This window comes from Dendrobium catenatum, unplaced genomic scaffold (genome assembly GCF_001605985.2).
Source record: "Dendrobium catenatum unplaced genomic scaffold, ASM160598v2 fragScaff_scaffold_54, whole genome shotgun sequence".
Classification (NCBI taxonomy): domain Eukaryota; kingdom Viridiplantae; phylum Streptophyta; class Magnoliopsida; order Asparagales; family Orchidaceae; genus Dendrobium; species Dendrobium catenatum.
Window position 1 is genome coordinate 2,290,002 of NW_021318516.1, and position 13,906 is coordinate 2,303,907.

Consider the following 13,906-nt stretch of genomic DNA (forward strand, 5'->3'; position numbering starts at 1 on the left):
AAGTTAAGCTTTATATTAGAACAAAAAATTCTGAATAGTGAGGGAAGCAAAGTAATAACTTGGTAGAAAACAAGAACTTTTCTTTCTGCACAGAATTTGTGTGTGACAAACACAACTATGTGCATGCATGGCAGTGGATCGACAGCTACGCAGGGGTATAAGTAGCCTCTTGGCAAGGGTAAAATATGGGTTGGCAAAGCGTTTGTGTGTTGACTAATATGCCCTCACCATGATTTTTAATAAATGTACTGTAATTACCTTTTGTTTGTTCAGTTTTAGACGGTAAAACACTCAATTTATTTTGGTCTATTAGTTGAGAGTTTTAGCTTTCAGTTAAGAAGAGATTATTCCGTTCGGTATTCGAACGTGTCCTGAGGCCAATCCAGACATGCCACTTCATCCAATACACTGAGCACTGGGTGACGTGACGCATCCGAATTGGCCTCCAGATGCGTCCGGATACCGCACGTAATAATTTTTCCTAGCTAAGAAGTTTTGGGTTCCAAGTTTACATATATATTCTGCATATTTGACTGAATTGGCCCAAATATTCTCAAAAAATACAGTAAAATCATGCACTGATTATCATTTCTGATAATACGCTATCTTAGTTGTGATGTTACGTTGATTGTGTGATAATACGTTATCTAAGAATTCATGCATGTTGGATAACTTTATTTTGCTTAAATATTTGTTGCAGTCGTAAATAAGAAAATAATTTAATAAAAGTTATGGAAGATGAGGAGAGTGCGAGACTTCGGTGTAACAAATTTGAAGAAAATTACAAAGTGTCCTTAATTTTCTTAATGAAAGTTCATTTGTCATGCTAAACTTTATATTCCTTGAGCTTGATGCGTTATAATGAAAGTTGGGTTGTTATGTTTTTCTGATAAACTGATCGAGGCGTGTTCTATGTCATATATGATGAGATCAGGAAAACATTTTATTAAGGGTATATTTGGTCATATGTATTTAGAATATGGGAGTATTTTAAATAACATTGTAAAGTAAATTCAATGCATTTGAAGTAATTTTTGGAGTTTGATTAGTTATGAAATTAATTTAGGAGATTATATTTTGATGCTTGGATTATTGCTTTAAAAAGAATTATTATATTTTATTAATTCTTGCAATTAGGGTTAGGTGTTGGCTCGAGTACTTACCTGGCTATGAGTGCAACAAAATCAAAGTCCTGGGTCTCAATGCTGCCAACATAGAGATCACGTACACAAGGTGCTAAGGTACGGTTGAGGTTGAGGTTTGTGACAAAGATCATTGTGTAGATGCAAAGGTTGAGATACAATGTGTGGAGGTAAAACCAGCTAGCATGTGATGTGCGAATAAGAGCAATATGCCATGGCGTAGGCATGTTGTGCGGACTAGGCGACATCGTGATGAGGTGCAAAGGCATAGCTCACACTGTGCGGGGAGTGATTTGCAAAGATGCTGGCATAATATGTACTAGGGGTGGGGTGGCATCAATGTGATGTGTGGAACACAAGGTACATGTCTCGTGGCGAGGTGATGAGGCAAGTTCGTACTTCTCCATTCATTTCAAATTCATCCAACTTAGATAATTCTATAATAGATAAAAAAAATATACAATTGTGCATGTTTTAGATTCCTAAAATTAATAATTTGTATTTACTTTATTAGCTCCAAATCAAATACTTGCACTTCAAACACTTCCAAATAATAGCCTCTTTCTTTTCAAGTTTAGAATGATATGCAGTGCATAATTACAAATAAATTTTAATAAGTCGTGTAAATTATAATTTATTTTCTTAGTATCCTAAGAATGTATATAATGATCAATTTAATTTTAAATTTTGAAATAGCTCGCACATATCAAGTCTATATAAATTCTTGTAAATGTAGAATATGAAGCTATATATAGTTCAAAGGAAGGCATTTCATCAAATGCTGAATTAGATTCACGTATAATAGGACAAAGCCTTTTTCAAGCCTTTTACTATGGCTATAGGTATATTGATAGCTGGATAATTAACCCCAACGCATAATTGCCTAACAAATTCATATAACTATCAGAGATTCTATGCTTATATAACAAATATAAAACCATACTTGATTCCTTGAATCATACAATTAATTAATCTCATACATTAAATATGTCAATGCGTACAATGTTTCTTTGAGTATTATTATGGCTATTATATGCACACTCATCAATATATTATGATAATCTTTAGGTGATAATTTATTAGGGATAGAGGGTTTCCCCCTCCCCTCGATCGTCAGACTATACTCCTGATGTTGTCACTTGACTACGATCCTCCAAGAGAGTAGGGGCGACAGACTATAGTCCTCATGATACCGTTACACAACTATGATTTTTCAACCATCATTACCCGATTATGGTCCTCCGAACTACCACTGTTCAACTATGTTTCTTTGATTACCGCCACTTGATTAGAGTATTCTGACCAAAAAAAATTCTAAGCCTTTTTTTTATATTGTTATTATCTATCATTTACTAAAATAGAAGCATATATAATCATTTTTATCTTTTTATTCATCTCATTATGGCTCTGACTTTTATATGAAAATAAATTATGTGATAATATTATTACCAAAATTTTATTATGATAATTAATATTTAACATGGCTAATAAAAAGCCAATTTGTGTCTCCACTAAAAAAAAATGACTCCGCCACGCCATTGAGGGTAAAGATGGCTTTTTTCTTGGATTGATAAATAGTGAAATATTAGTTACTTCAAAAGAAGCTAATGTTAGCTCAATTGAAATTAAAAATGCCCATAATTAAGTGTAAGATAATTTTGTAATAATGTTAGTTTTTAATCTCAAAAGATTAGTTTAATTAAAAAAAATGAGAGAGAGAGAGAGAGAGAGAGAGAGAGAGAGAAGAATTTGAGGGAAACATGCACACGTATTTGCATGCTAAGGTCGAACCCCTTCCATTAAAAAGGGAAATTAGGCAATCCAACGGTCTATAAAACTTCCAACAAATCCAACGGCGAGAAAGTCCACTTTGCTCTCGTTCTGGCAAAAAAGCAAATTTAATTTTCACTGAATTTTTGCATTGAAAAGAAATTAGAAGTTTCCAACTTTCCGTTAGGCTCACTCATCCTCCATGTATCTTTCAGTACTTGCAGCTTCTATTAGTTTCCATATTAGATTGATATCAATTATTTATATGTATGTATTAATATATTTCTTTTTTGAGAAATTTATTCATTGAATTGAGGCAGGCATCAGTATGAATTCATGTTGTAATTAATAAAGGAGAAAATATACACTGCCATCTGTCCCAAATTAGTTCAAATCTTCAATATATATTGGCTAATTTTTGAATTTAATCCTTCAACATATTATAATTCTTCAAGAATAAAAAATTTACTAAATTACTAAGGGTTCATTTGGGCTGCCTGTAGTTTTTTATAATAGAGATTGTAAAGTTGTAGTGGAGAGAATAGTTTTTTTGAAAGCTATAAAAAGTAACTTCCTAGCAAAAAAATTTATTGAAAGAAGTGAAAAAGTAATTAAAATAAGTGGGAAAGAGTAACACTTCTTTTTAAACCGCAACAAGTGTCATCAATATACATAACTATAGTATAATATGCTATGAATTATCATGCTCATAAGACCTCCCTCATTTTATTGTAAATAGCAGAAGTATATAGTATGGTGGAGTCACTATATTCTCCAGATACTGTAGGAAAGTAAGCATTTTCCAGTGGACAAGTTCACTACAAAACAAGCAAAATTTATCATTAAATGTAATGTATTCTGATGCTAAAAGTTGTGTCAGGAAAATATTTGCGACAAACAAAATCATACGCAAATATTTTGCGGCGGATTATGATGGATTTTGAGCTTGAAAATGATGTCCTTGTTATATTTTACGACGAATTTGCGGCGGAATTTCCATCGCAAATTACTACAAGCTCACCTGCCCACCGGGAGCAACACCACAACCAACCCATGAGCCCGAGCCAGGATAATAATTAATCATAACTCATTATATATAAAATTAATTATAAAGTTAAAATAAATATTCACAACAAATATTCCGTTGTAAATATTTTACAAATTTTATGTGAAATTTCCACTTCAAATCCGCCGTAACATTCGTCCAAATTGTTTAATGAAATTTTTTATCGCAACTTTGTCAACAATTTCGGCAAACATTATTAAGCCGTAAAATTCGCCTGAAACAGCTGCCTTTCATGTTACGAGATCTATTTCAATCTACTCATGATTAACGTATTATCACCATCTTTTAACTTTCTATCATTGACCTACAATATCATCATCATGTTAGGCCTTCTTTATTTGTTCAACACTATAATGATATATAGTCCTTCCACTATTCCAAATTTACCTAGTACCAACCTATTGATCATATCTTCTAGCACAATCCTATGGACCAACTCGTCTAATGAGCCAAGCAACAGCATATATATCACCCATATCATTTTCCATTTAGCATCAACCATTGGCCAAACCTCGATCATTAACCTATTCACTCATTCCTATTTGCCCAACACCAACATATAAATCAATCCTTATTTTCTTAGCACCAACTTGTTTAACTATTCTTATTTACATAACACCAGCTATAAGTGCACCCTTCTTTACCTATCACCAACATATAAGGCCATTCTCATTTACTTGACACAATCTAATATGTTGAATTTCCAAATGTCACCTTATAATATTCCTTTTATCCATATAATGAACTCCAAAACTATTTTTTGACATCAATGGTGTATGGTCATTCTCAATTCGATCTATCGTTTAATAAAATTTGAACACATCAGGCAACCTACCAAATAGGCACATATCATGAGCAACATAATTTACTTAGACCTTATTATCACATATTCGATTATCAATTTCATCTTTAAGAACTCTTATCACATAACCTTCATCATAAATGTTATTTTCAAGCTTCTACATAACATAACACTTTGGTCAGACATCAAACTCTTATTATCGTAATATCCTCCTTAATTTTTTGAGGAGAAGTAAATCTTGTGTTGATATTAATTGTAATGGTATCATTACTTCTCTTGTACAATAGACATAGACTATTATGACGAGCAATTTATTTTTATTTTTATTTTTTCTATAAGACTCTTGGTTTTGGTGTGCGTTTTCAACCATCCTCTTAGATCATACTCTCTCATTATCCTTTAACTATGTCATTCTCCTTCTAACAAGAAATATCTCAATTTTCCAACCCCATATTCTTCTCTGCATCAATTACATCATATCTTACCCATCATTCATGGGAAGAGAACTTGTGTTCATAATAAAGAAAAATCATTAATTCTTTTCTCCAAATAAAAGAATTTGTTTTTTATCACATTCATCTTTTCTTCTATTTCATTCTCTCATATATTATGAACATTCATAAGAGTTCTAGCCTTCTTGCTAAACTCTCTAACTTATATAAAAAAACATGATAGATAAGCATGATATTCTAGTATGGATATACCTGAAAAGCCTTTCCCAGGTTTAAAATTTAGCTTTTATTCAATTTATTAGATGAATCGTCTAGAATTCTAAAGCTCTAGAGAAAACTTTTTATACCTCCTCTGCTAGTTGCCACAAATCTAATGCCACTCCACTGCAAATTCACCGCAAACTAATCTAATAGATTGGTTGTGAATCTATTTCATTTACTCATTCTGTTCTTTGACTTCTCCCTCCCTTTCTTCCTTTTTTACTTCAACTTTGGCTTTGTTCTCCAACTTCGTCTCCACTGTCACTTGGTTGGTTGCTAGGGTTGTATATATCTCCTATTCTCGAACTATTCATTGTTACTCGACTTGCATGAGAGGTAGATTTGAACAAGTCGATAAATAACTTATTTTCCTCCTTCGACGACGTTCCTTCTTGTTCCAATCAAAGTCACACCTCCTCGTCGTTCTTATGTTGGATTGGAAGGAACAAGGATGACGGGAGCTTGGTCTTTGTGAAGGCATCAATCTTTCTTCCTTTTCTAGGCTTCTTCGTCCAAGTCTCGTAAATCCACCGAACTTCCATATTTAGTAAATATCAAATTTGCGAAAAAAAAAAAAAAAAGAGAGAAACAATGGATTTAACTTGCTATGAGAAAAATTAGTGACATACATGAATTGTATGCTTCTTTGACATACATGAATTGTGTGATTCTTTATTCTCAACACCCTAATATGTTACATAAACCAATCAACATAACTTCGAATTCTATAGAATTTAGGATAACTTCATAGAATTAGAACATATAAAGCACTATTTGGTCAAAATGAATAAACTAATACAATAGTTTTGAGATAGATTAGTAATTATATTAATCTTCTGGCTAGTGTAAATAATATTTTGGTGAATGAATAGTAAAATATCTTGATATATATGAATTTAATTACTTTTGCCGATTATTATTTATATTGATGGTTTATAGAAGCTCTGGTATATTCTTAAAATGATAAATAGACAATTCTTTCAAATTTGATTCTTGGGCGTTACACTGTAATCCTATTGAAAAAATCAAGCACTGTTATTATGTGTTAACTATCCGTCTATGAACACTTAATTTTTACACTCCCTAAAGGAAATTCAAGAGTTTGTTTAAACTGCACCTTTTTTAGCTTGTGAAGAAAGAATGATCCTTGTATTACTTACTACAAAGTGGATATTTCAACTGCGTTAGGCCCCGTGAATTTTGTCCTTTTCGAGTTTTCAACATAAATTTGTTTTTTTTTTTTTCTTACTACTTTTATCTATGCATGCTAAATTTTTGAATAACACTAAGATGAAATTATAAACTTTATCTACTCATATTTTCTAGCACGTAACAATGTTGAAATCATAATAACTTCCATGCAAAATAAACTCTCAGGGATTTTTGAAGGTCAAGAGGAAAAGATGTGGGATGTGAACAAACGAAGAGTTTTGGGAGGCGATGAGGCATATATGAAATGTTTACATATGAATATATAATATGCACATATGATCTTATTCGTTGTGACATTCCTGATCATCTTGCAACTTAATATTGACAATATTTATTTTGATACTGAGGGTTGCAATTATCATGCCTAATAGTTGGAGTTACAGGCTTACTGTCCCCCTCATATTTTTTTTCTTACATAGAAATGGAGGTCATTTCTAATTTGCCCTCCTCCATCTAGCAATCATTTTTTCTTAGAGCATCTCCAGCCGAACATCAAAAATGTGTATGACGTCGTTCGGTCGCTCCAACCGAATGTCAAATCTTATGCTATTTGTTAGCGGGTGAGCATCGGGTCGGATCGTGTCAACCCGGCAACCCGCCGGGTCGGGTCCGGGTTCGGTTTTCCGACCCGTTTGTCTACCCGGGTCGGGTTAGGGTTGACCCGTTTGAACCCGGGTCAGTTCTGGGTTTGACCCGAACCCGACCCGTGACCCGAAATTGACACCCATAATATATATTGCTACCATTTGCAGTTATTATTGGTGAAAGTACTACCACTCATGGTTGTCACATAGAGATATCACTAATTAGTATAATGTATCAGTGATTAGTATAATACTACTTATTTTATTGCAAGAGATGTCACTAATGACAAATCATTTCTCATGTTGAAACAACAGCTTGTACGAATCACCATTTGTATCAACACCAAATATAAATATTTCAATTCATGTCATCCCTCACTTCATTTGTACTTAGGTGTTGCTCATTCTTAATTTAAATTAAATTATCACATCATTTGTGATGAATTTGCGGTGAATTTTATCGATGAAATATCATTTGTCAGAATGTCAACAGATTTGCGATAAAATTTTTTGTCGAAATATTTAGATGAACTTTGCAGCGGAACTTACTGCCACAAATTCACCGCAAATCCAATGCTACTCCACTGCAAATTTGTATCAGATTAATCTATCTAATGGATTGGTTGTGCATCTGTTTCATTTACTCATTATGTTCTTCGATTTCACTCATCCCTTCATTTTTCAGCTCTAGCTTTGCTCTTCAACTTCATCTCTGCCGTCGCATGGTTGCTAGGGTTGTATCTCCTATTCTCCGGCTATTCGTTGTTACTTTACTTGCATGAGAGGTTGTTTTGAACAAGTCACTAAATAAGTTATTTGTCTCCTTCAATAATGTTCTTCCTATTGCAATCAAAGTTACACGTCCTCGCCGTTCTTATGTTGGATCGGAAGGAACAAGGATAATGGGAGCTTGGTCATTACGATGGTATCAATCTTTCCTCCTTTTCTGAGCTTCTTCGTCCAAATCTCATAAATCCGATGAACTACCATATTTAGTAAATATGGGATTTACGCAAAAAGAGGGAAACAAAGGATTTAACTTATTACGAAAAAACTAGTGACATACATGAATTGTATGCTTCGTTGATATACATAAATTGTGAGCTTCTTTATTCTCCACACCCTAATATGATACACAAGCCAATCAACATAACTTTGCATTCTAAAGAATTTAGGATAATTTCATAGAATCTGAACATCTAGAGCACCATTTGGTCAAAATGGAAAACCTAATACAATAGTTTTGAGATTGCACTAATTGTATTGATCTCCTAATTAGTGTAATAATATTTTGGTGAATGAATAGTAAAATATCTTGATATATATGATTTTAATTGCTTTCATCAGTTATTATTTATATTGATGATTTATAGAAGCTATGCTATATTCTTAAAACTATAAATAGACAATTCTTCCAAATTTAATTCTTGGGCATTACACTATAATTCTTTTGAAAAAATCAAACCATATTGTTGTGTATTAACTATCTCTCTATGGACACTTGAATTTTATATTCTCCCTAAAGAAAAGTCAAGAGTTTGTTTAAACCGTCTCTTCTTTAGCTTGTGAAGAAAGTAGTATCCTTGTCTCACCTACTACGAAGTAGATATTTCAACTAGGGGTGCAACCGAGTCAAATCGGCTCGCGAGCTGACTCGAGCTCGACTCGGTAACAGGCTCGACGAGCTAAGCTTATCTATCTCGCAATGCGCCTCGAACACGGTTTCGAGCTCGACTGCTTATTGAGCTCGAACAAATCATTGCTCAACTCGAGAGCTCGTCGAGCGGCTCGCATATAAAATATGCAGCTGGAAATGCAATCGTGGGCGGTAAAATGAATTCGCATACGGTAAAAGCAAGCAACGACGATAGTTGGACGGAAGCTTGATGATGGAATCTCGACAGCGCAAGCTAGCGGATGCGGATAGAAGCTCGCCGCCGGACATGGACGGAATCCAGCGAGCGCGGACGGAAACTCAACGGACGCTCAACGACACAAACGAGAGCTCTGCAACAGAAGCTTGACGGACGGAAGTTCGAGTTGGCGACGAACGCTGGCCTTGGCAATGGATGGCAGACACTGGTACTGACGACGAATGGCGGAAGTTGGAGCTGGTGACGGGCGACGGACGGTGCACACTGGCACTGATGGACATATTGAGCTCGAAATGCCGCTGGAGCAGCTTGACGAGCTTTTTTTTCCTCTGTCAAGCGAGCTTGAGCTCGAGCCCTGTATTTGACAGGCGAGCTCGACTCGAACACCCTCTGACTCGACCTCGACCAGAGTCATTTGCACCCCTAATTTTAACTGGGTTAGGCCCCGTGGTTTTTCTGCTTTCCAAGTTTTTCACATAAATTTATTTTTGTTTTACTTTTTTTTATCTATACATGCTGAATTTTTGTATAACACTAAGATGTAATTATAAACTTTACCTACTTAAATTTTCTAGCAGTAACAATGTTGAAATCATAATAACTTACATGCAAAATATTAAACTCTCCTAGATTTTTGAAGGTCAAGAGGAAAAGATGTGGGATGTGAACAAATGAAGACTTTTGGGAGGCGATGAGGCATAATATGCACAATATGCCTTATTCGCCGTGACATTCCTGCTCTTGCAACTTAATATTCACAATATTTAATTTGATTTTTTTGGGAAAACCCGGGGCAAAAGCCCATTGTATTAAAAATCAAAGATCAAAAATACAAGAAACCTGTAAAATAAGAGAAAAAACCTATAAAAGGAAAAGCTAAGAACATTAGAACATTCCCAACAAATAGTTACAAAAGGAGACATAACAATCAAAAAGACTCAGGCAAAATAAGCCAGATCCAATCAACATAAAAACGTTTTGAAAAACTGTCCGGCGCAGTTGGAAGCTCCGGTTGCCAATAGGGACCAAAAACAAAGGCCATCACAGAACTTCCAGCCATCATGAGAATAGCCAAAATAATATGCCAGGTTGCCAGATAGGGCCTTCCATGGCATCAAATAAGGATCTGGCTTGGTCATCATCGTCGGATTGTAGCAATGCCTCTAGTAGAAGTAACCATTAAGTCGGGAATGAACCAATCCGTATACCCAAGAAGTGAGCATCTTGTTCTTCAAAAAGGAACATGACTGGACAGAAGATGAAAACCCGCCGCGGCCATCAAAATGTTCTTCCCAGGTCTGAAGAAGATAGTAAAGTAATACGAGTATCCCCAAAAAACCAAAAGGTCTACCAGAAACTAATAACATAAGCATAGAACCAGTACGAGGAACTTCCCAGAACAAAATGTAGCTGAACAAAACACCCAGAAAAATTAAATTCCAGAAAACCTCCACAGCAGCAATTCTTTGTTTTTCCATCTTGAAATTTTCAATCTAATGGCTGAAGTGATGTTGCAAATCAATCTAACCGAGTTAGTGCAAGAATCAGAGAAACGCCTAAAGTTTCTCTCACGCCAAATGTGGTATAAAATGCAACCAACAGTTAAACAGCAGAAATCCTTCTCAAGTTTGCTATGAGAATTGGAATTAATAAAAAATTCCAGAACTTGAGCTAATGTAGGTCTCAGTAGAAAACAGTTCACATCCGGAAGAATATACTTGAGAATATTAAAAGAGAAGTCACAACCAAAGAAAAGATGATTGTGATTCTCAGCAAAACCATTGCATAAGGAGCATAAAGGAGCTACCTGTATTCCCCTAATCAGCATGTTATCAGCAGTTTTAAGTTTCCCTAACATAGCCATCCAAACAAAACAAGCATATTTAAGTGCATGTTTTTTATGCCATATAGCTTCAAACCAGTCCACCTTCGACAAATGTGAATGAAAATGCTCAATAAAAGCCTTAAAAACCCAATTAGGGGATCCCAACCAAAGAATCCCAGAGGAATCTTTTAAGTTTATTTTTAAAATTGCTTCAGACAGGGAATTTGGAAAATAGCTTGGGAGATCCCAATTATCTCCAGCAAATAAACAATATTTATTTTGGTACTAAGAGTTGCAATTATCATGCCTAAAAGTTGCACTTACAGGCTTACTGTCCCCTTCATAATTTTTTTATTGCATAGAAATGGAGGTCATTCCTAATTTGTCCCCCTACATCTAGCAATCATTTTTGCTTGGCCCGATTGAGCTCTCTCAAGAGAACAATCATCTTGCATACTCTGATTTAGGTTAAGTTTATAAAATTTTTATAGTTTTGGCCTTTTTGGCTTTCCTCTTATTGATGACTTTTCATATTTTAATTCATTTTTTATTTAATATATTGAGCAATGGTGTGAAATTCAGAATTTTATTTGGTCTATACCGAGGTGTACCGAGTTTTTTGAAATTTTATTTGGTCCGGTTGACCGAATGCAAGAAACATCCGGTTGTAGGCAAAAACGCGCCTATACCGAGGTGTACCGAGTTTTTTTCAAAAAACTCGGTACACCTCGGTATAGGCGCGTTTTTGCCTACAACCGGATGTTCCTCTGCATCCGGTCGGAGGACGTAATAATTGTTCGTGAAATTCTATCATTTTTATTTAATAAGAGAATAAGTAGATGGTCTATGTACACTAATTATTTTTGTTGTAAATAAAAGAAAAAAAAATTATGCACACAATTATGCTATTTTATTCTGGATGATAGCAGGGGCTAAACCACCTAGCCCTAAATAATTTATTACATGGATATTTAGGTAATTCGTTCTCCTCTATCCTTTTTTTACTCTTTATTATAGGAGTTTTTAGGCAATTGCCCCCCTTAAAAAAATTAAAATTCTATTATCTTAGGTGGTTGCCCCCTAGCAGAATTAAACACATTGTGTAAATGTGTTATTTATAAATTTACCCCCCTTAAGAATCAAGGCCGGTTTCACTCCTCCATGATAGTATGACTTCTTCAAAAGATCTTTTATAATTTTAAGTATAATAAAATAATTTCCTTCATAAAACTAATAAATAATAAATAATTGAGAAATTTACATACATATCACTCTATATCATAATATTTAGATATTTAACATCCAAAATTTTAATATTTTATGTCTATCATCTATAAACAACTTTCATATTAAATATATCACTCATATATTTCATTTTTATCATCCATATTATCTCATATAACATTTATACTTTATTTTTTTACTCATATTTGATCTATAATTGATAGGTATAAAATATTAAAATTTTAAAGATTAGATATATAAATAATAGGATATAAAATATTTTGTATGTAAACCCCCATAAAACTAATAAAACACTAGACCTCCTTAACTTGCGAGGCATTCCCAAGTAAGAAGGGAAGTCAAAGCCAAACCAACAATGGGCAGTATCGCCGAAGCCTCTGCCGACCAACCGACCGCTGGCCTCTGCGCGGTGGTGACCGGTGCCAACAAAGGCATTGGCCTTGCCATCGTCTGCCATCTTGCCGAGCGCGGTGTCACCGTCGTCCTCACAGCTCGCGACGAATCCCGCGGCACCGCCGCCATCCGCTATCTCCACTCCGTCGGCTTCACCAACGTCCTATTCCATCAGCTTGACGTCCGCGACCCCCTCAGCGCAGCCTCCCTAGCCCGATTCCTCGCCGGTCGCTTCGGCAAGCTCGACATCCTAGTCTGTACCAAACTCTCCTCACGCTTCAAACCTAGCAGACTCCGTAGCTGATCTTCTCCTTTTTTTTAGGTTAACAACGCAGGGGCTTCGGGTGTCATCGTCAACGTCGAGGGCCTTAAAGCCCTTAACATCGATCCCGCCTCTTGGGTAGGTTTTATCATTCCGTGTAGCTGAAGTTCGTCTGATCAATCGGAGGCCTACTTAATCCGGCTTTTGATTCGAATTACTCATTTATTAGATCCCTCACTTTGATCCAGATATCATCAATGTTCTGTTTCTCAATAGATCCAAGTCGTATCAAACAATCCTTAAAAATCCCAAATTTCCAGTTTAATTACTAATGCTCTTTGTGATTACTGGGGCAAGCTGTCGGGCAAGGCGACAAATCAAGTGCAAGGAGTGATCGAGCACACGTACGAGAATGCAGTTGTATGTGTCGACACCAACTACTTCGGCAGCAAGAGAGTGACGGAGGCCTTACTCCCCCTCCTCCGCCTCTCAACCTCCGGAGCCAGAATCGTCAATGTCTCCTCTTTGAGATCAGAGCTCAGGGTAAACTGAAATCCACAAAAGATTCATTTTCTTCTTCTGAAAGCATAAAAAAGCTAGCTTTGCTCTGTTTTTCTTCTCCTGTTAGCAGAGGATTCCGGACGAGGGGATCCGAGCGGAACTGTCGGATGTGGAGAACCTGGAAGAGGAGGGAATCGAGAAGGTTTTGGGGAGATTTCTGGAGGATTTGAAGGAGGGAAGGTTAGAAGCGGGTGGGTGGCCGATGATGCTGCCGGCGTACAGCATGTCGAAGGTGGCTTTGAACGCTTACACGCGAGTGATGGCGAAGAGGTGCCCGGAGATGCGGATAAACTGCGTGCATCCGGGATTTGTGAAGACAGATATCAACTGGAACACTGGAGTGGAAACAACAGAGGAGGGTGCTAGAGGGCCGGTAATGCTTGCTTTGTTGCCGGTCAGCGGGCCTTCCGGCCACTACTTTGATAAGACCACCATGGCCGAGTTCTGAGATTGTTTT

General features: G+C 35.8%; 1 protein-coding gene across 2 annotated transcripts; it reads left to right on the forward strand.

Moving 5' to 3' along the window:
• The first annotated feature begins 12,558 nt into the window (after window positions 1-12,558).
• LOC110108646 ((+)-neomenthol dehydrogenase-like) lies at window positions 12,559-13,906 on the forward strand. 2 transcript variants are annotated; one of them, XM_020839370.2, is made up of 4 exons: window positions 12,559-12,879; window positions 12,949-13,026; window positions 13,246-13,431; window positions 13,517-13,906. In XM_020839370.2, the coding sequence occupies exons 1-4, from the start codon at window positions 12,589-12,591 to the stop codon at window positions 13,895-13,897; spliced, it is 936 nt and encodes a 311-aa protein (XP_020695029.1). In that variant the 5' UTR covers window positions 12,559-12,588; the 3' UTR covers window positions 13,898-13,906. The 2 variants fall into 2 exon arrangements, with proteins under 2 accessions (XP_020695029.1, XP_020695030.1); XM_020839371.2 differs by having other exon boundaries at window positions 13,520-13,906.

Bases quoted from the DNA above. Each gene is read 5' to 3' on its own strand.
- LOC110108646 (XM_020839370.2), top strand. From the start codon at position 12,589: ATGGGCAGTATCGCCGAAGCCTCTGCCGACCAACCGACCGCTGGCCTC. The intron at 12,880-12,948 runs GTCTGTACCAAA...CCTTTTTTTTAG, and splicing joins TCGGCAAGCTCGACATCCTA to GTTAACAACGCAGGGGCTTC. The intron at 13,432-13,516 runs GTAAACTGAAAT...TTCTCCTGTTAG, and splicing joins CTTTGAGATCAGAGCTCAGG to CAGAGGATTCCGGACGAGGG.